The 23,806-nt window shown below is 51.1% G+C and overlaps 10 protein-coding genes across 10 annotated transcripts; 4 read left to right on the forward strand and 6 right to left on the reverse strand.

Moving 5' to 3' along the window:
• Positions 1–12: 12 nt before the first annotated feature.
• BDV17DRAFT_170442 (phosphatidylglycerophosphatase) lies at positions 13–976 on the reverse strand. The gene has a single exon (XM_073754804.1). It carries the CDS (start codon positions 853–855, stop codon positions 79–81), a length of 777 nt encoding a protein of 258 aa, XP_073619522.1. The 5' UTR covers positions 856–976; the 3' UTR covers positions 13–78.
• Positions 977–1,095: 119 nt separating this feature from the next.
• Positions 1,096–2,013, forward strand: BDV17DRAFT_253465 (putative small nuclear ribonucleoprotein SmD3). Its single transcript, XM_073756658.1, has 4 exons — positions 1,096–1,262; positions 1,346–1,406; positions 1,490–1,619; positions 1,689–2,013. Exons 1-4 carry the CDS (start codon positions 1,206–1,208, stop codon positions 1,789–1,791), a joined length of 351 nt encoding a protein of 116 aa, XP_073619523.1. The 5' UTR covers positions 1,096–1,205; the 3' UTR covers positions 1,792–2,013.
• A 26-nt stretch (positions 2,014–2,039) lies between these two features.
• Positions 2,040–3,742, forward strand: BDV17DRAFT_170489 (adaptin-binding domain-containing protein). Its single transcript, XM_073754806.1, has 2 exons — positions 2,040–3,072; positions 3,135–3,742. The coding sequence occupies exons 1-2, from the start codon at positions 2,250–2,252 to the stop codon at positions 3,476–3,478; spliced, it is 1,167 nt and encodes a 388-aa protein (XP_073619524.1). The 5' UTR covers positions 2,040–2,249; the 3' UTR covers positions 3,479–3,742.
• On the reverse strand, positions 3,459–4,812 carry BDV17DRAFT_170477 (protein tyrosine phosphatase-like domain-containing protein). Its single transcript, XM_073754805.1, has 3 exons — positions 4,157–4,812; positions 3,929–4,068; positions 3,459–3,868 (listed from the first exon to the last, which is right to left on the reverse strand). Exons 1-3 carry the CDS (start codon positions 4,687–4,689, stop codon positions 3,792–3,794), a joined length of 750 nt encoding a protein of 249 aa, XP_073619525.1. The 5' UTR covers positions 4,690–4,812; the 3' UTR covers positions 3,459–3,791.
• A 3,384-nt stretch (positions 4,813–8,196) lies between these two features.
• On the forward strand, positions 8,197–8,831 carry BDV17DRAFT_287633 (Hpt domain-containing protein; the record flags this gene model as incomplete). The annotated part of the gene is made up of 3 exons (XM_073761208.1): positions 8,197–8,262; positions 8,316–8,479; positions 8,537–8,831. The coding sequence occupies 3 exons, from the start codon at positions 8,197–8,199 to the stop codon at positions 8,829–8,831; spliced, it is 525 nt and encodes a 174-aa protein (XP_073619526.1).
• A 2,001-nt stretch (positions 8,832–10,832) lies between these two features.
• BDV17DRAFT_287634 (uncharacterized protein) lies at positions 10,833–11,498 on the forward strand (the record flags this gene model as incomplete). The annotated part of the gene is made up of 3 exons (XM_073761209.1): positions 10,833–10,934; positions 11,021–11,321; positions 11,386–11,498. The coding sequence occupies 3 exons, from the start codon at positions 10,833–10,835 to the stop codon at positions 11,496–11,498; spliced, it is 516 nt and encodes a 171-aa protein (XP_073619527.1).
• A 1,084-nt stretch (positions 11,499–12,582) lies between these two features.
• Positions 12,583–14,790, reverse strand: BDV17DRAFT_287635 (uncharacterized protein; the record flags this gene model as incomplete). Its single annotated transcript, XM_073761210.1, has 1 exon — positions 12,583–14,790. The coding sequence occupies one exon, from the start codon at positions 14,788–14,790 to the stop codon at positions 12,583–12,585; it is 2,208 nt and encodes a 735-aa protein (XP_073619528.1).
• A 392-nt stretch (positions 14,791–15,182) lies between these two features.
• BDV17DRAFT_253492 (uncharacterized protein) lies at positions 15,183–17,170 on the reverse strand. Its single transcript, XM_073756659.1, has 3 exons — positions 16,515–17,170; positions 16,393–16,461; positions 15,183–16,343 (listed from the first exon to the last, which is right to left on the reverse strand). Exons 1-3 carry the CDS (start codon positions 16,924–16,926, stop codon positions 15,307–15,309), a joined length of 1,518 nt encoding a protein of 505 aa, XP_073619529.1. The 5' UTR covers positions 16,927–17,170; the 3' UTR covers positions 15,183–15,306.
• A 414-nt stretch (positions 17,171–17,584) lies between these two features.
• BDV17DRAFT_170739 (uncharacterized protein) lies at positions 17,585–18,840 on the reverse strand. Its single transcript, XM_073754807.1, has 2 exons — positions 18,658–18,840; positions 17,585–18,347 (listed from the first exon to the last, which is right to left on the reverse strand). Exons 1-2 carry the CDS (start codon positions 18,680–18,682, stop codon positions 17,815–17,817), a joined length of 558 nt encoding a protein of 185 aa, XP_073619530.1. The 5' UTR covers positions 18,683–18,840; the 3' UTR covers positions 17,585–17,814.
• Positions 18,841–21,108: 2,268 nt separating this feature from the next.
• On the reverse strand, positions 21,109–23,373 carry BDV17DRAFT_173255 (CAAX farnesyltransferase subunit beta RAM1). Its single transcript, XM_073754812.1, has 7 exons — positions 22,716–23,373; positions 22,432–22,587; positions 22,302–22,376; positions 22,111–22,238; positions 21,941–22,058; positions 21,611–21,889; positions 21,109–21,550 (listed from the first exon to the last, which is right to left on the reverse strand). The coding sequence occupies exons 1-7, from the start codon at positions 23,228–23,230 to the stop codon at positions 21,268–21,270; spliced, it is 1,554 nt and encodes a 517-aa protein (XP_073619531.1). The 5' UTR covers positions 23,231–23,373; the 3' UTR covers positions 21,109–21,267.
• Positions 23,374–23,806: the final 433 nt, after the last annotated feature.

Raw genomic sequence — 23,806 nt, forward strand, 5'->3', positions numbered from 1 at the left:
TCCATTTCCTATGCTCCGTAATAATCAAAACACAAACGTACAAGGGTATCATAGCTCGTCTCATCTACTCAAGGCAATTCAGTCACCCTTTGGCCTCGGCGCCTTCAGCCCCAGGGACACCCTCAAATACCGCTCAACCCAAACCTCCATCTTCTCAAGCACATTCCGCTTCCCATTCGTCACCTCCCCAACCCCATCGCGACACCAAACACTCCAAGCCCCCATCTCTTTAGCCATAAGCACATCCGTCCCCAACCGATCCCCGACAACGGCAATCTCGTCCGCGCGCTGCACGACCCCCCGCTCCCGGAACCACTCTAGCACCTCTTTCCCGCAGAACGGCTTCTTCTCAACACCAACCCCAACTTCTCCCTCTTTAGGCGCCGGTAAACGAAAAACAGGAATCTTCAGCCCCGCAAGCCTCTCTTCAATCTCAACAGCCTCAGGTTCATACCGCGGATGCGACCCCGCGCGGTTCGAAACAATAAGAATCGAGTTCGGGGCGGTCGAGAGATTAAACGGGGACGTTGGACTCGTGCGGAGAGCGTGCAGGTGCGCGTAGATCTTTGAGGGGAAAGTTGTTGTTTTTGCGGGGCAGAGGGTATTGTCTTTGTCGAGGATGAGGGCGCGGATTGTTATTCTTGAGCTTGGGCGATCTTTCTCTTGCGTGGGTTGCTGTTGCTGTTGTTTCTTTGAGGGTGCTGGTGGGTATTGCGCTTCTAACAATGGACCGATCTGCTCAGGGATATGTGTAATTGTTGGGATTGTGAGGTGTGGGAGGAATTGGGATGGTGTGCTGAGGAGGGTTTGGACGGCCAGGTTGAAGGCGCGGAGGTTGGTGTTTGGGGGGTTCATTTTAGTGACCTCCCTTCGGTAGGTGATGACGTCGATGTGAAAGATGTCTATCAGGCTAGTCGTATGGGCAGACAATGATACGATAAAGAGAGAAGGGGAATATTTGGTCCTCTAGACAATTGGGGAGAATCGCTTGGGGAAAGTAAACATGTCGGACGTTGAAGAGCGGTAGATCTTCAAAGTCTTGGCAAAAACTCCAACGCGGACCAAAACCTCCTCCGCCATCAGACTCCGCGACAACTTCAACTTCCCCATCTCGCCGTCCTAATTGTCCACCGACGGAGCTCAATCTCTAGCTCTGGTCTTCATCTTTGTTTGAAGTCTCTTGCACATCTACACACATCGACAAAATGGGCAAGTTGACGAGTACGATCGGTATCCCGATTAAGCTTCTGAACGAAGCACAGGTACGCTCCCACTACCGTCGACAACCGCGAAAATTTTAGGAATCGCACGAGAGGGCATTAATGGAGAAGCTAACGATTGCTAGGGTCACGTCGTTACCCTCGAGATCACCTCCGGCGTTGTCTACCGTGGAAAGCTGTTAGAGGGTACGTTGCTCCTCCCGCTTCGATTTCGATCGCTCCTATCGCATCCACAATGCATCACATCACACAGAGCTAACCCGTAGCAGCGGAGGACAACATGAACGTTCAGCTCAAGGACATCACCGTCACAGCGCGCGACGGGCGCGTCTCGCATCTCGACCAGGTCTACATCCGCGGCTCTCACGTGCGGTTCTTCATTGTGCCGGATATGCTGCGGTGCGTTTTTCCTTTCCTGAACATGAATATCAGCTTGATTCGTGACTGACTCTTTATTCAATCTTACAGAAACGCCCCCATGTTCCGCTCACGAGGACAGCGCGGTAGAGGTGTTGGTCTTGCGCGTGGTAAGGCCACGGTGCAGAGGGCTCGGGGACAGCGGAGAGGTTAGATGGTGGTTGAGAAGAGAAGGGTTTGAATGAATAATCTGGTCTTGTCGGCGTTGGATCATTGTTTCTACTGTTTTTATTTCAAATGGTATCATGGTTGAGAATACGAGAGGAAAGATAAACAATATGCATTCGCGGGGCTTTAGCCAATATCTATGGAAAGAAACTCTTTGGTTGGATTGTGTCACATTATACTAGAACTGCTCTCTCGCCTTGTAGGTTTCCAATTGATTCCAGACTTTCACAAGTCGTCGTTGGTTACCAATATCTAGCAGTAGATCGGTCCCGTGGACTCGGAACTAGAGCTCTAACTCCGCCACCACTCCGCATCAACCACAAAATTCCCTAAACCACCTCCTCGCACAATACCACCGGCAACAACCGCACTTACTTCTCTATAGCTGGCAACTTCGCCTACTCAAATCTAGTTATTGATCCGTAATCCAGCAAATCCAGCAAAATGAACACCCAAAGCAAATCAAAGCCCAAACTCCAAGAAATCCGCAACCCGCGCCGCCTGCTCATCCTCTCCCCCTCCACACACGCACAATCGCTCATCCCCTCCCTCCTAAAGCAACTCACCGGACACAGACCATCAGAGACACAGCTTCAGACGCAAAGCTTTGCCGGGTACACGACGCATCCACCGCTGCGGATTGAGAACCGGTATTATGCTGCTGATGTTCCGGTTTGGGTTGATGAGATCCCAGTTACGGGGACGGGTACGGTGAAGGAGGGGTCGACGACGGATACTCAGACGCAGAAAGAGGACTCGACTACATCAGATTCGAAAGGGACAGGAAAAGAAGAAGACCCCTCGACGCAATGGTTGCGGGAATTCTCAAGCGCAGAGGCGCGTGTTGTCCGTGATGCGATTGGAGCTGTCATAATTTCTATCAGAAACCCACAGCCGAAACCAACTGTTCCTGGGGAACAGGCCGTTGACGAGGAAGACTCCGACGAGGTGCGCTCATTAGAGGCGTTCGTTCGGGCTGTCGGGACTGTGCGTGCACTGATCGAGGAGGAGCGCGAGGAGATTGGTTCCGTGCCTGGGTTATTGGTTTTAGGTGGTAAGAAGAAGGAGAAGAAAAAGAAAGAGAAGAATGGTGATGATGATCTGGATTTAGACGACACAAATACCGGTCTTGATGGGCTTGACGGGCCGTTCACGGTTGGCTGGTGGGAGGATCAATTATGCGACATGGGACTAATTGGGTTCGAGGTTGTTGAGTGGGATGGTACGTCGGCTGATGCGGAGAAGGAAGAGAGGAATGAATATGGAGGTGGGTTTTATTATGACCATGTTTGTCAAGACTGGATAAATTCAAGTTGCTAACGAAAACAGAATTCCAAGGTATGCACCGAGTGAAGGAAGTCCTCGAGACGCACGAATGGACTGGGACCGGGGATGACGATAATCCGGACACCGGCCTCCCGGAGGACGACGACGAACTCGAGCGCGAACTCCTGGGCCTCAACTCCTCACCCAGCGGCTTCAACCGGGAAGTCGACGAGCTGCAGCGGGAGATGGTAGGGCTGCGATTCGCAATTGAAAAGGGAGGCGGGAGTGGTGACTTTGACTCCGCCGATGAAGCAGAAGGAGACGATGAGCTGCGCGTTGATGCCGTTGAGGCGCTGCTAACGCGCATGCGAGCCATAAAAGGTCTGAGTCTCCGTGATCTGCTATGATTATTTTCTGGGTTTGCCGTACTGACAAGCCTGGACTGTTGCAGATATGAGTGATGAGTTACCGGAGAAGGATAGGAAGCGGTTCGCGGCGAAGGCTGTACGGGATATTATGAAACAGATTTGATTGGATCTAGCTTGACGGTACATTTCGACTCATCTTATTGACATTCATAATATTCGGTGCCGCAGCGCGGTACCTATCTGAATCTGCGCTATATGCGCCTTGCCAAACCGATACCCATCTGAAGTATAGATCTATTATACAAACGTCGTTCACCACCTCTGTATATATACTTCTCCACCTCAATCGATCTCACTGAGTCTTCTTCACCTCCTTGGCAGCAGTCCTGCGCCTCTGCTTGATCATATGCGTGTACATCACGTACGAGCCTACAGACAACTCGGTCAGTAAACCTCATCCCAAACAAAACACCAATAAACATAACGTACCAGGCACATAGACCGCCAAAACGGCCACGATAAACCACCAGTAGATCGGGTGGAATTCCTTCGCAGCAGTCAAAGCCTTGTATGACAGGGTAACCTCGCTGCTGATTCCAATGGGGTAGAGAATGTAGAACATGTTATACCTGGGCGAACAAATTGAACCCAGCGTTAGCAGCCATAACCTCAATCTCAAGATGCAAAGAAGCAGAGAAGCGAAGCAAAAGAACATACCGCAGCCACTGCCACCAACCCGGCACAGTTTCAACCCCTCCATTAACCTGCATAGTGAAGAACCCATACCGAATAACCTCCGTAACACCCCAAGCAAGCAAGCAACCCAAGTACGCCAACTCCGCAAGTCCATCACCACCCTTCCCAAGACCAAAACCGAAGAAAGATGAACCAGACCCAATAAGACTCGACTGAAACGGGTACAAAACGCCCCAGACAACAAAAATCCGACTCGCAACCTGCATCGTCGTCGTGACGACCGGCGCGCGCACAATGCCGATAAGGGAATGCAGGATCTCGAGCAAGGCAAGAGACTGCGTTACCTGTAGCAGCGGAGAGTACGTATCGGCGAATATTCCAGGGATGTCGAATATTAGGGAGCGCGATGTGACGGATTGGTTGATTAGGTGTCGGACCGTGCGGATTGTGAGGACCGTCCAGCCGAAGAAGTTGGCGGCGTTGTAGAAGAGGAGGTATTGGCGCGTTATGCCGGAGGGGCCCTTCGGGGTTAGTTTGGGTATTTGCGAGGACATTTTGGTGGAGAGGTGGTGCTGACTGCTGTGATGGGGTGAGGTGAGGTGGAAAATGGAGCGAAGCTGTAAAGGAGTCTTGGTGGTGAGGAAGAAATCAACACGTGCCCGGCTTGGAGGCTTGGCGTTTTTCCTGGCTGGCGCAGGACAGTCTTTATTGAGAATCAGTCTAAAGAGTACAGAGTTTATGGAATATATCTGAAAGACCTGGATTGCTAGAGATCAATTAGGTTCAAACGTAAAATATATTGACCCTGGGAAATTATAATGCGATGTTGTATAGGAACAGTGTTTCGAATGGAAGCTCGAGCTCTGGGGTTGATGCGCATGGACTGTGATTGGTCCGGTAGGCAGTTCCAGCAATAAAGGCATGGCCCCATAGTCACTACTTTATACAGGTACTTCACTCCACAGAGTACAGAGTGCGACAGTACCCTGGTCGCACCTTGCGAGCGAGAGTCTAAATTGACCTAACCGTAGCTATAAACAGAAATCCATTAGACTATGCATTTAGCTTAATATGCTCAGTCGAAATAGCTATGGGCGACTCCCGTTCAAAGCTTGACAGGGCTATCTCGTCGACAGTTGTCCGGTTGTTAGGTTACTGGACGCTCACTACTCAAACAGGAATGACTACAATCGAGTATGACTTATTCTGTAGAGCGATCGTCCATTGATTTATTTTGATACTCATTAGTACCGATCCCACTCTGCACACTGGTTGGGGTTCCGAGGCCGGGCCAAAGCGGGACTCAAGTGTTTTGTGAGGCTGTGAGCTTCAAAGATTTCACTCAAGTACATAAGTCAAGCATGACCACTTGGCACTCGGCCACTCATATTATTTGTGAAGCGGGATACCAATTCTAGGCTCTGTCAGTGAAGGTGAAACCGTGGCCACGCACGGCATATTGGTGATTCAGATCCTTCGGGGCAAACTCGGGATCCACAGACTCTCTCAGGGCGGCTCGCAGCCTTACGCAGTCACGCTGCCGCACAGTTCCAAAGGGAGAAGCCGTGATAGACTTAAGAGTCAGGGATTCCAATATCAAAGCTGTGGCTGGATCGGTTTGATCAGAGGGCGAGTGGGTTGTTTAATGCCCTGCCGCAGTGAATGGAACCACAGCGGGGTTGTTGCATCCCGGCCTCACCGCATGTCGATTCGTCGAGAGAAGGTTTTCTCGATTGCGAAGGGGAAGGCTCCGTGAACAGCTGACAGCCCAGAATGACACCGCGGCATTTGAAATAGTCCGTAATTCGACCGTCTTCATGCAGCTTGATGTCACATCTGAGTGGACCGCATCAGCCCCGAGCCCTGAGATCTGCTTTAGGCTTGGTGTAGGCGGGATGAGCATCGAGCCAACTGCAGTCGCATCGAGATAGACCCAGCGATTGGCGAACAGTCAATGGACCTCTGGCGAGTTGACCCGGGAGAATTGGATGTCAGTAGAGACCAGTACTGTCATGAGAAGACGACGCGCTCGGTAATGTTTCCGGCTGAGATGTCAAGAAGGTGATAGCTTGGCATTAATATTGTTGAAGTCGGTCCTCTCTTGAACTGTCTTCTGGAAGGCCCAAGCTTTGCGGGCTTGGCCCCAGTCCCCATTTGTCAGCCATGGCCCACCGTGATGTCATAAACAGTATGACGCTCTCTGATAGGGCGCTTCCTCCTCACACCCTCCAGTTCATGGATCGTTTCAGTCAACCCCACGACGGGCTTCAGGAGACCCTCACGAAGTCACTCTGAAGCCCGCTTGCAACGCGACTGCATGAGACATACACTTTTTAGCTCATCACTCACATTTTAGGTCGAGGATTGGGGGTTTCTTGGTGACCTTTGACAGTTCAAGAACCCCGCACGGCGTCATACGGGGTATGACGAAATAGCAACGGCAAACGTTTTCTCAACCAACAGTTATCCGTTACCGCAGAGATTGAATGGTCCCTCGGGGGCTAGACCGTTGGCGATGATGTTGTGACCGATGGCAGACGACAGGGTCCAGTTTAGCGAGACGCGAGTTTTTTTGCAGTGAGGCTGGGTGCGCATTATGACAGGCGGACAATGAATGTCAAGGTGTCTGGGGCTGGGGCAGAGCCGGGGAGCAAACCACTTTATAAGCAACAAATTCGACAGAGCCCAAGAGGTGAAAGTGACGAAAGTGAAACACGACAGAGGAAGGTTTCCACGTGTTTAGAATTGGGAGTTTCATAAATTGCGAGATTGTCAGGTGGTAATGCGCCGGTGGATCGCCGACGTCAGAGTGCGGCCGATGATCTCAGCGTGCATACGCAAAATTTCAGTTGTCAGACTGGGATAAATAGGGGAGGGGGTTCTGGAAAGAGATAGGTCGGTTGGCTTGGTCTCTTTATCATCATTATTAGCCTGTAGCCATGCCATTCTTTCTCTCTTTTGAGAGGCGAGACTCGGTCTGCGCCTTCAACATTCACGGAGACCGACGAGGCTGCCCTGGGTGACCTCATGTGCCCCACACAACCGCGGGATTTCAACACAAAATCTCGAGGGCTGTGGGAGGATTCAGGATGGTCGGGAACAGAGCCGTGGTGACGCCAGTTGCGCCAGCTTTAAAACTGACGACCCGCTCGCTGTGAGCAGCTGTTCACAGCAGAGACCACGAGGTACCAGTAGTGGTAGATAGTAGATAGATAGTAATAATAATGCTATGCTGTAGGTGATGGACTGACTACTGACTCCGAGTGCCTATCGGAGTCCGCCAGCCCACTTGGTTCCCCTTCTCCCCTCCATTTTTTTTGGTTCCTCCCATTCCCAACCTCCCAAGGGGGAGATAAATTTGAAAAAAAGACGTGTCCCGCGACCTCACTGACACTCTGCCTCTGCTCCTCCTTCACCTTTCCATCCTTTTCCCGCCAATCCCATTCCATTCCTCCTCCGCCCTGTCTTGCTGACTCTTGAGTCTGTGCTATACCCCGGCCTCCTCGTGTTCAGGTATCTCCAGGTGGGAGTTTTCTTTTCTCTTAAAGTCTGATTACATACACTACCATAGCTTTACCCCTCCTTGACCTTCCCTTACTTCTCCCTCCTGCAGCAGCCTCATCACTGGGTACTCTGCCCGTTTGTATGTCCTTCTCTTCCCGTTCCCGTCTTCCATCACCCCCTCATCGTCAGTACCTCTTCTCAGCCACATCCGCCAGCCGATCTTCTCTGCTCGCCTGCCGTCCATAACACCTGGTGAACATCCACCGGCCTTATCTGTATCCATCTTGCTTGTCCGTCTTCCCTCGTAATAGCTTTATTGCGTAGGGCAGGCATTTATATACCGCCAACTTGAACTGCTGTAATTTCGTCGTGAGTTCGTGGACCAGCAACTGACATGCATTTGAATCAGCAGACGCACTCAGTAATCTCAGTATTCCTGTCCTTTGGGTGACTACTACTGCCCGGAAGAGTACCTGAGAAACAGTGGCCCTTCTCCTCGCCACCTGTCACCAACCCATATATTGAGAGTCGTGCGGTCCTAATAAATCACATCCACCATGGCGTCGTCCTCGTCAGCTACCACCACTAAGCCTACCAAGGCCCCCGAGACCAAGGAGGAGCCGGTGCGTGATCTGCCTCTTTGAACTGCTATGACTTCAAACTAATATATCAATAGCCCAAGCCTACAACCCTGGCACAAATGTCCGACCACATTGACCAAGCCACATTCGAGCAGATCCTGGAAATGGACGAGGAGGGCGAGCATGATTTCAGTCAGGGTATCGTGTTCGGCTTCTTCGAGCAGGCTGAAACCACTTTTGAGAAAATGGAAACCGCTCTGTAAGATTACGTCTTCATGCAGTCATGCTTGTCGAGGGCGATGCTAATGATAAACAGGAAAGAGAAGAAACTCAGTGAACTTTCCTCGCTGGGTCACTTCCTCAAAGGGTCCTCCGCCACCATTGGACTCACCAAGGTCAAGGACGCTTGCGAGAAGATTCAGCACTACGGAGCGGGCAAGGACGAATCGGGAACCACCGACGAGCCTGACGAGGGGGTCTCCCTCAAGAAGATTGGCGAGACCATCGATACTGCGAAGAAGGATTACGAGGAGGTAGAAGCTTTCTTCCGGAGATATTTTGGCGAGGAGGAGGCGCCGTCTTCGCCTAAGGCGGAAAAGAAGGACTCCTAGATGGAGTCATAGGATGAACGCGGTAGAAGGAGGTTATACTACTGTTCGTTAACTGGATATACCACGAGGGTGGCAGTGGAAACTGGTGACCACGCCACACCCTCAACCCATACACAACGCTCGCATACCGTCTTCAACTCAGGTCAATGAAATCGAATTCGAAATTCTATAAAGGTACGACAACGCCCAGTACGGACTTAGGAGGCTTCTCATCTCAGGCAGTGACGATGGGTTCTCTCTCTGTGGGCAGTCGCTTGGGGTGTCCGTCGTTAGATTTGTATGAACCGAGGAGTACCATGATTTTTGAGGTAGACGATAGGCCCTTTCGCACCTGCCAGCCTTATGAATGATGATGATATATGTCTCACGAACACTCCCTTGGGGCTAAGCGCTAAGCATACCACGACCGGCCAGAGTAATTGCCAGGAGATATCTGAGACACCAGTCTTCTGGGCGTAGGGGAACTGACTTGACAGATCAAACCATCCAAGCGCCTATTTATGAATGAAATTCCCGATGCTGCGCTTTTTTCCCTGCTAGGTCCTGGTGTCACAACAATGCGACGGCCGGGGTGGCCGGGGTCGCTTAGCAACTGTGCAACTTGACTTCCTTCTTGCCTCACCTCACTCTCCTTCCTCGCCTTCTCTCATCCACGACCTCCTCGCTTCTGCAGGCTTGAGGTAGCTCAACGCTTTTTTCACAATTGGATGCCTCGTCCTCCTACGAGAGCTCACCAATTACCCCCCGTCCATTCCTTCCGGCGGTTTTGATCAAACGAGCTCATTCCTCCTCTCACTCGGCGCCGTCACTGTCAATTGATCGTACCAGCACAAGTGAATACTCCCATCCCAACACTAGTGTTTGTCGTCCAGCTATCAACCCGCAGTATGACCCCGACGGAGCCGGGCAGAGACCTCGTTTCGCTTTCAAACTTGCAATCAGTCCGTGCGTGATGAAGGGTTGCACAGCAGACGCTCAAGCGGGAGGCGATCGACAGGGATTTCGAGGAGTTTGCTGCCAACAATCAGCTCTACTTCGAATGATCGTACGTTTTACCCTCGCTTTCATATACAGAAAATGTTGGATTGGCGAGATTTCTGTCCGAGGTACGTGCGTTGTGTTCTTCCAACTCAGGCACCAAGGTTAATTCTGGGCGATGTCGTACCTAGCTAGACTGTTGTCGTCCTTCCTCTGGGCGTAAGCGGATAGCGACAGACGATAGCAAATGTCGAAATACCAACGTCGAACCCCGGCTGAATCCGCTTCGAGCACGTTGATTCCCCAACTCCACGAAGCATGGTTGTTCCTTTGGTAGCCCTAATCAGACCACAGCTTCATGGTACCTGACACAATGCCATGCCCTGACTGTCCACTTTGATCCTCGGTGTCTGCGTCGCGGACAGGGCAAGGCAGATCAGGACAGGGGGGACAACAACGGCGCTGCATGCATGCATCCCCAGTCACAAACGAACAAGCTTCCCCCTCCCGTCCTCGAAATCAAACTCAATCCATACTGGAGGTACATTGCGTTGCGTCGCCCTGACCGAATTGCCATTGCGACTGCTTCATCTCGATTCCCGTTCGATCCTCCTAAGAATAGCAAGATACTTCAATATCGAAAACAAACCGTCCATGGATTTCTGACTCGTTGACGCTAGAAGAGATCAGTCCACTCCTATGGAGCCACTTCGTTTCCATCTCGCTGCATTCAAGGCCGTTTGTACGACGCTTCTTTGCCCCTTTAGGACCTAGGCACCATCCCGGCGCATGTCTTGACTGGTCGTGTGTTCCTTTCAATCGACGCGGTGGGTGTATTTAAGTTCGACGATGGATGGCTTTCTTTGACTTGATGAAGACTACCGTTTACCTTTGCTGTGGACAGACGACATTATCTACTACCTAATTCCAGCCATCGATAACGCCTACAGGGCAGCAGACGGCCACATCTTCTCCCATCTTCTTACCTCCTTCCATTCAGCAAAGCATACCACACTAGTCAAAATGCCTCCGGTAGGCCCCCGCGCCTCGAAAGAGGAGTTCATGGCAGCCCTCGGCCTCAATACCCACGACCCCCAACATGAGCAGTTCTACAGAGCTATGCGTGTACGTTACATCTTCATTGAGCTTACTTCCCTACCCCACTCTCCTACCTTCACATCGAATTAGTTCAAAACTAATTCTAATCCCAGGACGAAACCATCCTCATATACAACCACCTCAACACCTCCCCCGCCAACCTTCTCGACACCCTTCCTATCAAAGACACGAAGCCGCCCTACTTCTGGCACCACATCAAACCCGAGAGGCAGCAATGGGCGATCCGCGAGATTGCGCGCAACGCAGGAACTCGAACAAGACACCTCTTCGCAGCGGGTGAGACAAGCGGCGAGTACGGACCGAATTGGGTGGCCGGGTGGTTGCTCTATAGTGTGTTTCGGAGCCGAGATGTGCGGAATAATCGGAATCGACGAAGAGGGGATGAGGGTCAAGGTATCTCTTTCTCACTCCTTTTTCTTCGTGGGATTCACGAATGACTGGATTGATGTTAATGTAGATCCCTCGGCAGGAACGGTAGCAGCGGCAGGACAAGGGTCGTCAAAGGCTAAGACATCGAGTGACACCGGGCAACCGAAGAAGGAGTATTACGATCCAGTGAGAAATGGCTAGATAAGTATGAAATTTAGGTTGATTTGAACTGGGATATAATTTGGGATCCGCTCCGCGAGAGCACGGGCATAGCATGGCATGGCGTAGGGTACGCGGCGAGACGGTTTAGCCTGACTTGACTTGACTTGACTTGGCTTCCTTTACATTCATTGTTACTTGTACTTTTCTTTTCTTCTACTCTAGAATGCAAGCGGTGTATTTGACTACCAGGCTCGTAGGAATCTGTAAGCTCGTGGTGCAACAACCACTTCCTCCATCCACCACATGCAGACTGGACCTACTTCATCGCTTACCATTCCCAAGCCTATGTCGTGCATTAATCTCAATCCCGCAAGGGGATACGAGAAGGTCCAGTTGATACATTGACCCCCAACAATGTAGTACATCAGACAGCACCGATTCCCAAACTTAGTCATTATTCTATATGATCACGTACCTAGGACCTAGCTCAAGCTGCGCTACTTCGTACCCCCGAGACCAGTATACGGCATTCGTACACGGACAACCTAGGTAAATATGCCCCAAAGAAGTACCTTGATCATTGTTCCGCGATCCAGCGAAATCGCAAACCATGATCCTCAGCTACCTATGCAAGGTTGCAATCTCGAACATGGGGAGTTGGTGTTTCGGAGAAGGAACGGCCCATGCATGGCGCCTTCAATCAGGGAAGGCGCGAAACTCGAGGTGACAAGGGAAGGAGCGACTGCTACTTTTTCAGAACAACCTTAGGACGGAAAGCGCGACCCTGGCTAGTATCGTAGGGAAGGAGCTACTCCGGCTCGACTCGGAGGAAGGAAGGAGTAAGGGCCATAAGCGGTACTTGTATACGAAGGGTCTCTTGGGCTCGGTTCCCAGGGGGTCTTGTATTAGAACGGGTGGTCTAAGGGCGATACCTACCTAAGCCTGCCTCTTCCTTGCAGTGTTCTGTGAATGCTATTGATACATCGGTGACTGGGCATTCGATATATTTTCCTTTATCGAGACATGGCAGAAACCCCCCTCCCAGGCAATGAGATTAGACTTAAATGAATACGCACCCCAGCTTAATCGGAGCAATGAGCATAGAAGCGCGTCATACAATAATTCAGACACTGAAACCAGGCAAATTAGGTCTAGGGTAAGTGCCTAGAATACCCTCATGTCCGAAGAAGTCGTCAAATATTACTGTCCTGTCGTTTATAGCTTGCCACATGATGAACGCGTCGCGGCCATCAATACGGCCATAGTCTAGTCCCTTTAGATTGGGGTCGCCCACGCCCAGCGGAAGCTCAGATGTATTCACATATTGCGTTTCACTTATCCAGGAGATGACGTCGGGGTTGATTGCGAGCAGCGTCAGATCGTCCGCGGTTTTCTCGTCGGCAAGGAAGTATGGCGGATGAAAGGCTTCATCGTTCAACTCGCCAAACAGCTTCCAGATGCTATCAATATCTGTGTTGCCTTTTGTGAACGGGATCATGCGACATGATTTAGTCAATTCCAAGTCAGATTCTATGTCCATTTCTCCTTCCGTTTCGACCTCGGTCATAATCTTCTTCAACTGCTTGCTCGTAAAGCTTCCTTTCACGAAAAACACTGGGATGACAGCCGTGCCTGGTTGAGAATGTCCTACAGTCCCCCACAGCTGTGATATCGGGTAAAAAGGCAGCTCGGGCTGGTGTAGAATCTCTGTTGGAGTATGGGGGAATTTTAGGCGTCGTTTCTCTTTGATTTCTTTTCGAAGCTCGACAGCTCGGTGCATATGGCAATGATGAGCCAGTGCGTACCGAACCATAGGCTCAATAGTGCTTCGTGATATGAACGAGAAATCACCTGCACCATGGTATACAGACCCAAATGGTGACGTTTTGAGATTTGAGGCTGTAGTTGTGAGGTCGTCGTCAGGGTTGATCGGCGCCAGAAGGAAGTTTACTGGGCATACATATCGCCCGTGTACGAGTTTGCGGTACCATTCGATGTCGAATCGATTGGCAACGTGATCGTATCTCCAAGGAATCAAGCGCACGGTCAATTTTGCTGGGAACTTGATCTCGCCATGCGCATGACCCCCTTCGTGTTCGAGATATGGAGTATCCGAGTCTGGGTCTGGGCTCGAGTCCTCGTCTTCCTCACTCTCTCCATCACCTTCGCTGTTATCGCCGGCGTCGCTGCCTCCGTTGTCACCAAGCTCTCCGTCTTCACCGCCGTCGTGGTCGTTTCCACTACCATAATCGACTTCACTATTTTCGCCGGCGCTGTCCTCACTACTATCGTCGACACCGTGGTGGTCGTCCTCGTCGTTGTCCCCGTTGGTGGCACATTCATCATCAATATTATCGCTATCCCCATTCTGCTGTTTCTTCTCTTCGTGGGCCTTCTGCAAATCAACAATACAAGTATCCACCTGCTGCTGTATACGAGTCTGCATGACCAGTATTTCATTCTCACACGATGGAAACAGGAGGAAGATATTTAAGTCCTTTCTTCGAAATACGGAGGGAGTTTTTGACCGCTGATTGGTGTCGTCGTATAGCAAGTCGACAATCTGGTCAATCAACTCCGTAGGTAGTGGTGTGTTCTCTGACAGGGCGTTTGTCGTGGCGACTCTGAACTCTTCATGTCCGGTCATGGTGGCCGTATTAGGCGCGAATACTGGCCTACTTGGATCATGGAGCTCAACCCCCTGGAAGAATTGCTCACCTTCGATATACTGGTCCGTGCCGATAACATCGAGGAGATCGGGGTCTTGTTTCTGCCCCGCCATGAGGATAGCAGTACTGGTTTTCTTGCCTATGGCGAATCGTGTAGCGAAAACGCGGATATGGGCCTTGTCTTCAGTGCCATCCTCGAGAACCAAAGACTTGATATTGACTAGTACGACAAAGCAGCGTTGGGGGTTAAACATCTCGTCTTGGTCTTTCTCGCTGGGGTCCAACTCGTCCCTGATTTCGCGCTTCGCGTAGTCGTCCGCAACAAAGAAGAAGTCGTATCCGGCTTGGTGTGCTAAAACAGCAACGCTGTAGATATTTGCCTTGCTATCTTTGTAGATCCGTTTAAGCGCGTATCTATGGTTCTCTGTGGGGGACTGCAGGAGAGCTGAATTCGGAGGATGCCATAATTGAATCGATGCCGTTGGTCCGTTGTCATCCGAGTCCTTGCACGACTGCCGGAGAAAGCCGACTATCTTGGCTTCTTCATCGGCAGTGATGTCTGTCATGTTGACGAAGAGGAGGGGCCACTTGTGTGCCGCTGGAGCCTGAGCCAGAAGGTGTGAGGGAAGGATTTCGTAGTCGAGATTCGTTTCTGTCGCCATTTTGCAGGATGACCTGTTCGAAAAAATGAAGAGACCCTACCGGCGAAGGTGCGAAGTGACTCAAGGAGAGCGATTGAAGAGCGAGAAGCTAGAGGACAGAGATGTTATGGGCGTGAGAGAGCAATGAAAATTGATGAAGCCCGAGGGTAGCAACAAGAGGGGATGGAAAAGTGAAAGCACGAGAAGAACGCAAAAGCGCCGGATCCAAAGAAGAAGACAATGGAGGGTGGAGGATGATGAGAAAGTGCAGGAGGAAAGGTAGAAAAGGAAGTGAGGAAAGTGAATGAGAAGAGAGCCGGGACCCTACAAACAGGGAACAATTCACTCAGATCGACCCTTTTTGGGACAGAAACACGAGTCCACATTAGATGAATGAACTTAACTAGCCTTCCAAGTGGCTGGAACTGCAAAAGGACTTAGAACTTATGTACGAGGTCCATGACATACTATATGTACAATCTAATCTAATACAAAGGAAAGAAATGAAGTAAGTCCACAGTCATTTATGGAAAGCCCTCAGTCGTTCGACCCTTCCTTCTCATCTTCACTCTCATCCTTGCGCTTCTGCTGGTCTCGTTCTTTCTTCAAGGCCTCGACGACACGCTCATCACGCTCATCATGCTTCTCGTCCCATTCCGTATCGTAGTCAGATGAGATCGTCTTGATCTCCCTGCGCAGCGCGTTCCCTTCATAGATCAAGTTCTCCCAGAGCTGTAAATCTACGCCCCTCAGCTGATAAAGCTTCTTCTGGCGTGCATTGATCGTAAAATCGAGCGCTGAACGGTACGAAATCTCACGATTGTGATACAGGAACCAGAGGTAGCCACCCATAAGCGTCGACAAACTTGCCAGGTACGTAATCGGCTCCATTGTGTCCCAACCCAGGTCAGTGTCGAAGGTGAGCTTGTAAACGAGGCACCACCAGGACACTAGTACACCAAAACCGCCGAGAGCCACGCGCTGAGCGCCTCGGTGCGCCAGCTGATCACACTCATGCTTGATATCTGCGATTGTCTTGATGCGATCTGATATCTTTCTCAGTCGCATGCGAAGGTAATGTGTCCGTTCATTAAACGAGGGAACCGTTATCTTGATCTGATCCAGGCCTAATGGTGCCCCTCCAATGGCGACGATAAATTCTCCTGCGCGTGCAGCATCTCGAATGAAGTCGCCAATCTCTGTCGCATGTGACCACCGCACATACCGTTGCTCAGACTCGCCATTGGGCTGCGGTTTCTGCAAGGAGCTATACGTGTCGAGTTCTTCGTCAGGCGGTTGTGATGTCTCAGGGTGACCCTCGCCTTTATCATCCGCAACCGCAACCTCCTCCACTTCCATTTCCTGTGAGGAGTCGACGTTATGCTTAGTCTTCTTGCTGCGGGCTTTTCGCGGGCGAATCGGGTGGTTTTCATATTGGAATGCGATGAAGGATACTCCCGGTTGGCGTTGGCGTCCGTCTTCGTCCTTGATCGGGGGTAACTCAGCCTGAATCAACTGCTCCAGATATGACAGCGGTTGCTGAGAGTGAGTAAGTATAGCGATAGTCTCCACATCTACGAGAGTTAGCATTCTCTAGACACAAATGCAGATCAGAAGACCTACCTCGAGTATGGTCAGTCGGTAACGGTATTAACAGCTTCAGCAGCCTCGAGGGCGTAGTCAATAGCTTTCCTGTCCTCATGTAAGCTTCATAACCCTCAGACAGCAAAGGACGTAACATCTACCTCTCTGTGTAGACGAGCCAAACGCATCCCTAGGCCGAGTCTCACGCCGTAACCGTTCCGTCCCCTCCTCCTCAATCTCCTCAGACCCATTCCTCTCAGACGAACCCAACTCCCTTGTCTGCTTCTTCGCATCGGTCGTGACCCACTGCCGATGGAGCCCAGTATCCAACGTCGGCTGGCCGTATAGCCTCCTAACGCCCGTCGCTGTCTTTCCAAAGCCTAACAACCCAGAACGCGTGCTCTTGCTCCATAACAGGCTCTGCAATGCCGACGACACATATATTCGGCGTATGCCAGCGGCAACCCCCGAACTTCGCAACGGCGAAGTACGCGTATGTGGCAATTGTCGTGCTACTGCCCGTATCTCACGCGCTATTACCGAGGCATGCCGGCCTCGGAGCGCCAGTTGCATATCTCGGTATCAAGAGAATCTGTATAATGGAGGTGGTTGTTGTCGTTCGCTCCAACGGCGATCGTATGCTTCACGCGAAGCCCGTAGTTATGGGGGAAAAGAAAGAGCGGCGGGTTCGTAGTATCGCTTGCGGTGAAGAGGTAGCAAGGAAATGCTGAAGCACGCTCAAATGTCTGGCCTCTATCTTGCAGCAACGATTCTTCTCTTTGAGAGTTTTGGTATACGAAATTAGCCACGCAATGGCGCTGTTGTTCCCAGATCCTGTTGCATGGGGACGACAAGCGTGATGTCATCCTGACTCAGCTGGCGTGTCGACATCACGCTTTCCCTTTTGGGAACTGGTCTGGACCGCGGGCGTTGACGAATTTAATTTTAGTTCACCGCTGTCACGGAGTATCTAGACTGCTTCTTGATTTGTACCTGAGGGCTTCGACCCAACATACGGGTGTATAGAGTATCTGCCCAATATCTTGCCATCATTCAGTACAGGATTGACTCATTGCACGACTGCAGTTCTTAGCTTAAAGAAACTTGTTATTCAAGAGTGGAGTCAATATATTCATCGGAAACTGCCCTAGAAGATAGGAAGACAGCTGATAGATAGTCATAAAGTATAGAAAACAATCTCGCAATGAGGAAACATTTCGATCTATAGGCTAATCATAATCAAGTCATGTCATAAGTCGTAGTCGTAAGTCATTAATCGGCGTTGTCGTCTCGCATCAGTAAGCAGGTTGCATGTCTTTTTTCAAAGCTTTCCTCGTCGCCCAGCAAGCTTCTCCAATCGTTATATCATGTCGAACCAGCTCACGTGGAATCTTCCACTGCATTAACAGGGTCTCAGGTCCAGGCCCTCGTCGGTCACCGAGCCCTAGTCGTAGTATTAACTTACACCCCCCTGGCAAACGCAAACGCCCTCGCGTGCGAGTGCGAGTGCGGATGCGCATGAGCGTGCGTCTGTCCTCCAGCAGCAATAGCCCTCCTCATCCCCATTCCCAACCTCTCACTTTCATAGCTCTCCGGACTACTCCCCCCAGAACGACTCCCATAACTCCCCTCACTCGAGACATCGCCGGAGCCCAGTCCAATATCATCCGGGTACCGCGACCGACTCCGTCTACCCTTCCCAATCGCCACGGGTATCCCCTGCACAACGCCGCCGTGATCATGTCCCGCCGGGTACTTGCCGTCATTGACGGAGAAGTTGCGGCAGATGAGATAGGCGCGCATGGCTGCGTTTTCGCGCGCCAGCGACTCAGACGCGCAAACGGCGTCAGTCTGGTACTCGCGGTTGTTGACGCGGACTATGCACGTGTACCCGGGGCCGGTCCCGGACCCTGAGGCGTTGGTGCTGTTGCTGCCGCTGCCGCTGGCGTAGGATTCGTAGAGCGGCTCTGGCCAGTGGCGGCGGCGACAGAGACCTGTGGATCCAGCCTTATGGTTAGCGATCGATTGGACGTTCAATAGTAGTTTCTTGTGGTGATTGGAGGTTTTCTGCGGCTGGAGCGCCAACGGTTGGTGTTCCTGGGGATTGTAGCAAATCATATCTACTATTTGTAGGTAGGATGGAGCCGGCTTGTACATTCTGACAGTCCAGATGAAGAATTGCATGGCCCTTAACAGGCAATCACACTGGAAGCATGGCATGGCAGGGCGCAGGACCCCGAAGGGTCCGATTGGGGTAGAGTTCGACAGCAAGGAACTTGTGACAAAAATAGAAGGACTACATACTTGCAAGGTAGAGGACATAGTACATCTTGAGGCGAGGTAGATGCCCAATGCCCAGCGTAGCATACGACGATGTTTGTCAGTATTCGCTGCCTCAACTTTCTTGTTACTGCACAATATCCCGGCAAGCGCAAGGAGTATTGAACCGAGCCCTAGATTAACGAATGTTTGTTTGATGCCCAACGGCCACGTTTCTCTGCTGCAACAATCGGAGATCCACGACAGGGGAGAGGAGTCGAGAAGGCTTAGAATAAACAAGATGAGACAAAGAGGTGGGAATCCACAGGGAATTTGAAGCTAACGATAGCCCTAAGGTGGCAGCAGTATACCCTGCACTCGCGGAAGACGAGAGGGGAAAAAAAAGAAAAGGTCGGCAATGGCCATCATGTTAACTAGGTATAATCAGTTCAAATAAACCAGGTGGGGTTCCATAAAGCAGCGGGCAAGTGTCAAGGGCAGCAAAAGAAGCACAGAAAATAATCGAAGGCGAAAATGTAAAAGAAAATAATGAAAAATAATAAAAACGAATTCGAAAGCAACGGCTCCCAACCGGCGCAATGCGCTTCTCCACCAAGTCGGTGGACAGAGAAGATGAGGAGGAAGATGAGGAGGATTCTTTGGTCCAGTGCGGTCCTAAAATTTCCTAGCCTCAATCGCCTCGTTTTCTTTCTGTTTGGAGGTTGAAACCGTGATGTGCTGGCATGGCTTGTAGCCAGTGATTCAGCATGAAAGATCAGGATGTCCTGACCCATCTGCCACGGTGTAATTTGCCGCTGATCTAGGCGGCGAAGATTGACACGGTGCTCAGGATTCCTGGCCATCTCGGCCATCTCGGCCTTTTGAGGATCCATGCGAGGCGAGTACCGGTTCCCAAGGTGCGAACCATCCTCGAGAAAGTGTCCTTGGTTATTTTATTCTTCCTTTTGTCAGGAAGCCTCTGGTGGTGAGAGTAAGAAGGTGCCTTCGTGGACCCCGCAAAGTAGACGAAAACCATAAACCAGCATCCTAGCGTCAAAAATCAGCAGTCGAGAACGACCTGCATAGAGCGGAGGAGAAAAGAAATGGCCCTCGAAGGCCCGCTAATGCAGACAATGAGAATTCACGGAGAGAGGTGGCTCATGTCGCGCAGAGTGCCCTGGGAAAAATCCCCTAATCGGATCCATGCTGGTCCAGGGGTGACTGAGATGGGTAGGGCATGGAGCAGATTCAGAACAATATTCATTGTAATCCTTCAATCATTGCAGTAGGACCCAATAATTGCGCGCTTTGGCATTGGCTAAAAATGCTAAGAGAATCGAGACGATCATGCTCAGCGTTAGCTCGGTCTATGAACCGAGAAATGCCCTCTCCGCTTCATGTCGGGGCCTGATTTCCTCGTTGAATCCCAATTGTGTGCGCATAGAATTGGCGCCTATCACAAAATGATACGAATGTTCCGGAATTCACCTCCTGTGATGACCAAGGAAAAGGGGACAATGATAGCAGTATTATTCCCAACTTGAATAATAACAGACAGATGGCGCTCATCCATCAAGAACAACTTCCGTGGGTGGGACGATAGGCTGGGACTAGCAGTGGAAACCCGGAGAAGTCTGGATTGCCAATCCGTGGGTCAAGAGCAGATTGGCCCAGCCATGTCTTGTTAATGATGTTGACAGGCAGGCATCGGATGCACTGATGAGTTGGCAGTTTCGCTTGCTTTGCGCGGCGGGGAACCCCATGCCACTTTCACTACACGAGGTAAGAAGGGAAAGGAGGACTTCAAACCTTGCAGCGGCATTAGCATGATCCTTTCTATTGCTCAGCGATATCTCCGGGGGAAATTGAATTTACCGTTAGCGGGCGCCAGCGTGTGTTGGATCAGCCTCGATTCCTTTTTCGCCGTCGGAGTCAACGGGTTGCAGCAGATTTTGTGCCCGAGTCTGTGCTTGGTGCGAGCTTGCTTTCGCGCTCTGTCCACGGAATTGATCTCACGACGTTGTGAGAAGAGGATGATTCGGTACCGATGGCTCTGATTGACCCCTCGTCCTTCTTTCCTTCAATGCTTTCCTCCGGTCTGGTGATTGCGGAGCGCTTTGGGCGTATAATTGCCCGTGATCGATCTGAGCGGCTTATGCTGCATTAACTTTGAATTGGCGATGACAATCTGATTTGATGATGTTGTTGACGAAGGCATGTGAAAAAGAGGCTGAAGTCAGGTCGAGGAAACGAGGAGGAAGAGATGGAAAAGGTAAGGAAGGCATGAGCCCCCTGGTTGGTGTTTAAAGCCAACTGAGTGGTCGGTCCAGGAACCATGCAGCAGATGCCCACGAAAACACTAAGACAACATTTTCTACCTATGTGCGAACAATATACATACTCTACTCTGTAAGGCTTCAAGTTTATTCAAGGTTCGTATCCTTGCTTTGCCGTGCAGCCTGTTGTCCGAGTCCGCGTGGCTACTCGGACAATAACGCTTGCGTGACCACAGACACGAGGACTAAATGTTTATTTCGGTGAGCTACTGTACATGAGCCTATTCACAATAAGGTTGGAGGCCAGATAGTCCTATCATAGGGCGACCCCGTATTCCAACGAATAGACAATCAGTTTCAGCTTGTGCTAGAATACTCCTTATTCTCCGAAGCCTTCCAATGACTTCCGTTCACACCAGACACGCATATCTTCTGCGGCCTTGTGAGGAATTGTGTATAGAGGGTGGAACGCTGTCAAACGGTCATTCTCATCGAAGACATTCCTATCAGACATCCCTGAGTCTGGGGCAGGGCGAGATTTCCACGAAAATGCCGAAGCGAACTGTTTATCAGATGTAGCGCTGCAGTTGGTGTGGTAGTGATCATGCTGGACAGAACTGAGGCCGGTCAGCGTATAGCATGTGTGATACGCATCAGGATGCCTTCAGACCCAGAACATTAGTGACGTCGTTAACTCATAGCCGTTCAAAGGCTCTACTTACTTTCCGGGTTTGTCGCGGAGTCCTCCATTCTTCGACTGACAGCAACCAAGAATGTATCTCGTCAGTCCCTCCCGGCTATAGAGATTGCCAACAGCAGACTGTCGAGGGGCTGCAGCGTCCTGAGTTCCGTTCAATGCAGCTTGAAGCAATGGCCAGCAGCTCCCAACCCAATGACTATAACATCCATCTACCAGCTTATTGGTTCTCCCTGCAAATCCTCCTTCTGGTGCATACTGTCGAGCAGAAAGCCAGGATAGGAGCAACGGGACATCCATGCACCTAATGACATCAGTGAGCGCCACAGAAACCAGGATCTATGAGGATTCTCACTGTGGTATAGTCACTTCGGGCTCGCCAAGGATGCATAAACACGCCAATGCACAATATGCGTAGGCGCCATGCGCCTCTGAACCTGGGCTTCCGGATATTCCACCTTCAAACGTCTGGCCTAGGATACGGATCAGCTGCATGCGATGATTTAGCTAGTGGAGAAAGCATACACCGAGAGATATATTCCGAGAGGCCGTCGGTGAACGTCTGCAAGCCATGCGCTCGGGCTTTGGCCTCAGGGGGCAAGGTAAGTGGCAAGTCCAGGAGCGAGATGATTACCATTGCGCAGTAGGCGCCTCTAATTATGCATTTAGTCAAGTGCGGCCGCCGCACAAGAAGCTGAAAGGGGCGATGTTCTTACCGCACGTCCTCTTCCCCACCATCAAAGACTGAGATACCTCCGTCTGGCTTCTTCAGCGTTCCCAGCCATTCCCACCTAGTTTTCTGTTAGACCGCTTTGACCCTTCGCAGATACGTGTTTTATATCTCACATTGCTCGGCGATCAATGAGCGCCAACGCCTCTTCGCCTCCAATCATTGCTAGGGAGAGTACTGCGGCATAGCTTGATGCACAATGCGATATCTGGCCATGACCACCTCCAAAGCCACCAGTGGGGTTCTGCATAGGGGTGATTGTAGAGATCGCACTAGAAAGGTAGAAGGCTTAGAAGGATTCCAATGCAAGTGTCGGACAACTTGGTCCGGGTGCGCCATCTAGCAAGGGGATACATGCAAGCAAGCGCAAGATTGAAATTCAAACCGAACAGCTGCTTACCGTTGGCGGTGCCTAGTGAGGTCTTCACCAACTAGACTCAAGGCGGCCAGTCCCCACATGACCATCCAGGGCCGACTAGCATCCATTGCAACGAAGCCAGAGGGATAGTCCTCGAGAGATTCGTACAGATAGCCAATGTGCTCATCCCGCATGAGGGGAGGCACGCCGTGACGGTTCAGAGGGCCTTTTTGGCTGCTGTGGGTGCCCCCCAGAAAGGGTAAACACTTGTTGAGCGTCTCATCCTGCAACTCGGTCGTTTCTGTTATGAGCGTATCACGGATCACTGGTGGTTCCTGAAAGAGAGCTGGGATAGCCGGTTCAGCCATCTCCGCCAATCTCGTACTTTGTTCCAGCGATGAAACGTATTTGGAAGCGGATACTGAAGGCAAACTGCTACTCTTCGAGAGACTGGCTTGGGCTCTCTTGAATGGAAGCTTCTCTACCTGGGCCGTGTGGCTGGAAGATGGGAATCGAACCTTTCGACGCTGTTTCCCCGTGGCAGCAATGACCGGCATGGACTGTGGAGAAAAGGAATATAGACAGCGGCAATTTATTCGGGAATTGATAAACCACTCAGTATCAGAATTGGTAGTTTTATTGTAGAAGGCTGTAAGTATTGTGCGAACCGATTGTTGTTTCCTCGTTGACAATCGCCGGTTGTTCTTCCGCTGACCAAATCATCAACTGCCCCTCGGCCCAGGCCCGCGAGCCAGCCAGGTGCGCAGGACCACCACCTCGGACTTTTTGAGGCCAGCAAGCAAGCAGTCGCAGAGCGACGCCTTGCTGAGATCTCATATATTATTCAAACATCAAGCAGCTGCATCTCGGGTGCTGTAAGACAACATCCGGCCTTCCTCAGGCCCCGCCACATGACAGGTCCCGTGACTCTCTTATCTGTCAGGGCGAATCTGGAAATGATCGGCATAGACTGACGTTCCATCCTCCCAGCCTCGTTCTCAATCTGTTTCGTCCACGACTCGTCCACACGTCCTCTTCCAAGGCTGGTCATTTCGAAAACCTGAATAATCTGAATCATATGGAGACTGAAGCCTCTGATCGTCTTCAGCGGGAAGCTCGAGACCCTCGCCTTT

This window comes from Aspergillus undulatus, assembly GCF_047715775.1.
Source record: "Aspergillus undulatus strain CBS 261.88 unplaced genomic scaffold BDV17scaffold_5, whole genome shotgun sequence".
Lineage (NCBI taxonomy): Eukaryota > Fungi > Ascomycota > Eurotiomycetes > Eurotiales > Aspergillaceae > Aspergillus > Aspergillus undulatus.

Bases quoted from the DNA above. Each gene is read 5' to 3' on its own strand.
- BDV17DRAFT_170442 (XM_073754804.1), bottom strand. From the start codon at position 855: ATGAACCCCCCAAACACCAACCTCCGCGCCTTCAACCTGGCCGTCCAA.
- BDV17DRAFT_253465 (XM_073756658.1), top strand. From the start codon at position 1,206: ATGGGCAAGTTGACGAGTACGATCGGTATCCCGATTAAGCTTCTGAAC. The intron at 1,263-1,345 runs GTACGCTCCCAC...AACGATTGCTAG, and splicing joins AGCTTCTGAACGAAGCACAG to GGTCACGTCGTTACCCTCGA. The intron at 1,620-1,688 runs GTGCGTTTTTCC...TCAATCTTACAG, and splicing joins ATTGTGCCGGATATGCTGCG to AAACGCCCCCATGTTCCGCT.
- BDV17DRAFT_170489 (XM_073754806.1), top strand. From the start codon at position 2,250: ATGAACACCCAAAGCAAATCAAAGCCCAAACTCCAAGAAATCCGCAAC. The intron at 3,073-3,134 runs GTGGGTTTTATT...TAACGAAAACAG, and splicing joins AGAGAGGAATGAATATGGAG to AATTCCAAGGTATGCACCGA.
- BDV17DRAFT_170477 (XM_073754805.1), bottom strand. From the start codon at position 4,689: ATGTCCTCGCAAATACCCAAACTAACCCCGAAGGGCCCCTCCGGCATA. The intron at 4,069-4,156 runs GTATGTTCTTTT...TTGTTCGCCCAG, and splicing joins GGTTGGTGGCAGTGGCTGCG to GTATAACATGTTCTACATTC. The intron at 3,869-3,928 runs GTACGTTATGTT...AGTTGTCTGTAG, and splicing joins TTTGGCGGTCTATGTGCCTG to GCTCGTACGTGATGTACACG.
- BDV17DRAFT_253492 (XM_073756659.1), bottom strand. From the start codon at position 16,926: ATGCAACTGGCGCTCCGAGGCCGGCATGCCTCGGTAATAGCGCGTGAG. The intron at 16,462-16,514 runs GTAGATGTTACG...ACATGAGGACAG, and splicing joins TGGCTCGTCTACACAGAGAG to GAAAGCTATTGACTACGCCC. The intron at 16,344-16,392 runs GTAGGTCTTCTG...TAACTCTCGTAG, and splicing joins ACCGACTGACCATACTCGAG to ATGTGGAGACTATCGCTATA.
- BDV17DRAFT_170739 (XM_073754807.1), bottom strand. From the start codon at position 18,682: ATGTACTATGTCCTCTACCTTGCAA. The intron at 18,348-18,657 runs GTATGTAGTCCT...CTGGATCCACAG, and splicing joins CTATGTCCTCTACCTTGCAA to GTCTCTGTCGCCGCCGCCAC.
- BDV17DRAFT_173255 (XM_073754812.1), bottom strand. From the start codon at position 23,230: ATGCCGGTCATTGCTGCCACGGGGAAACAGCGTCGAAAGGTTCGATTC. The intron at 22,588-22,715 runs GTAAGCAGCTGT...CTACCTTTCTAG, and splicing joins CTCACTAGGCACCGCCAACG to TGCGATCTCTACAATCACCC. The intron at 22,239-22,301 runs GTAAGAACATCG...ATGCATAATTAG, and splicing joins GGTGGGGAAGAGGACGTGCG to AGGCGCCTACTGCGCAATGG.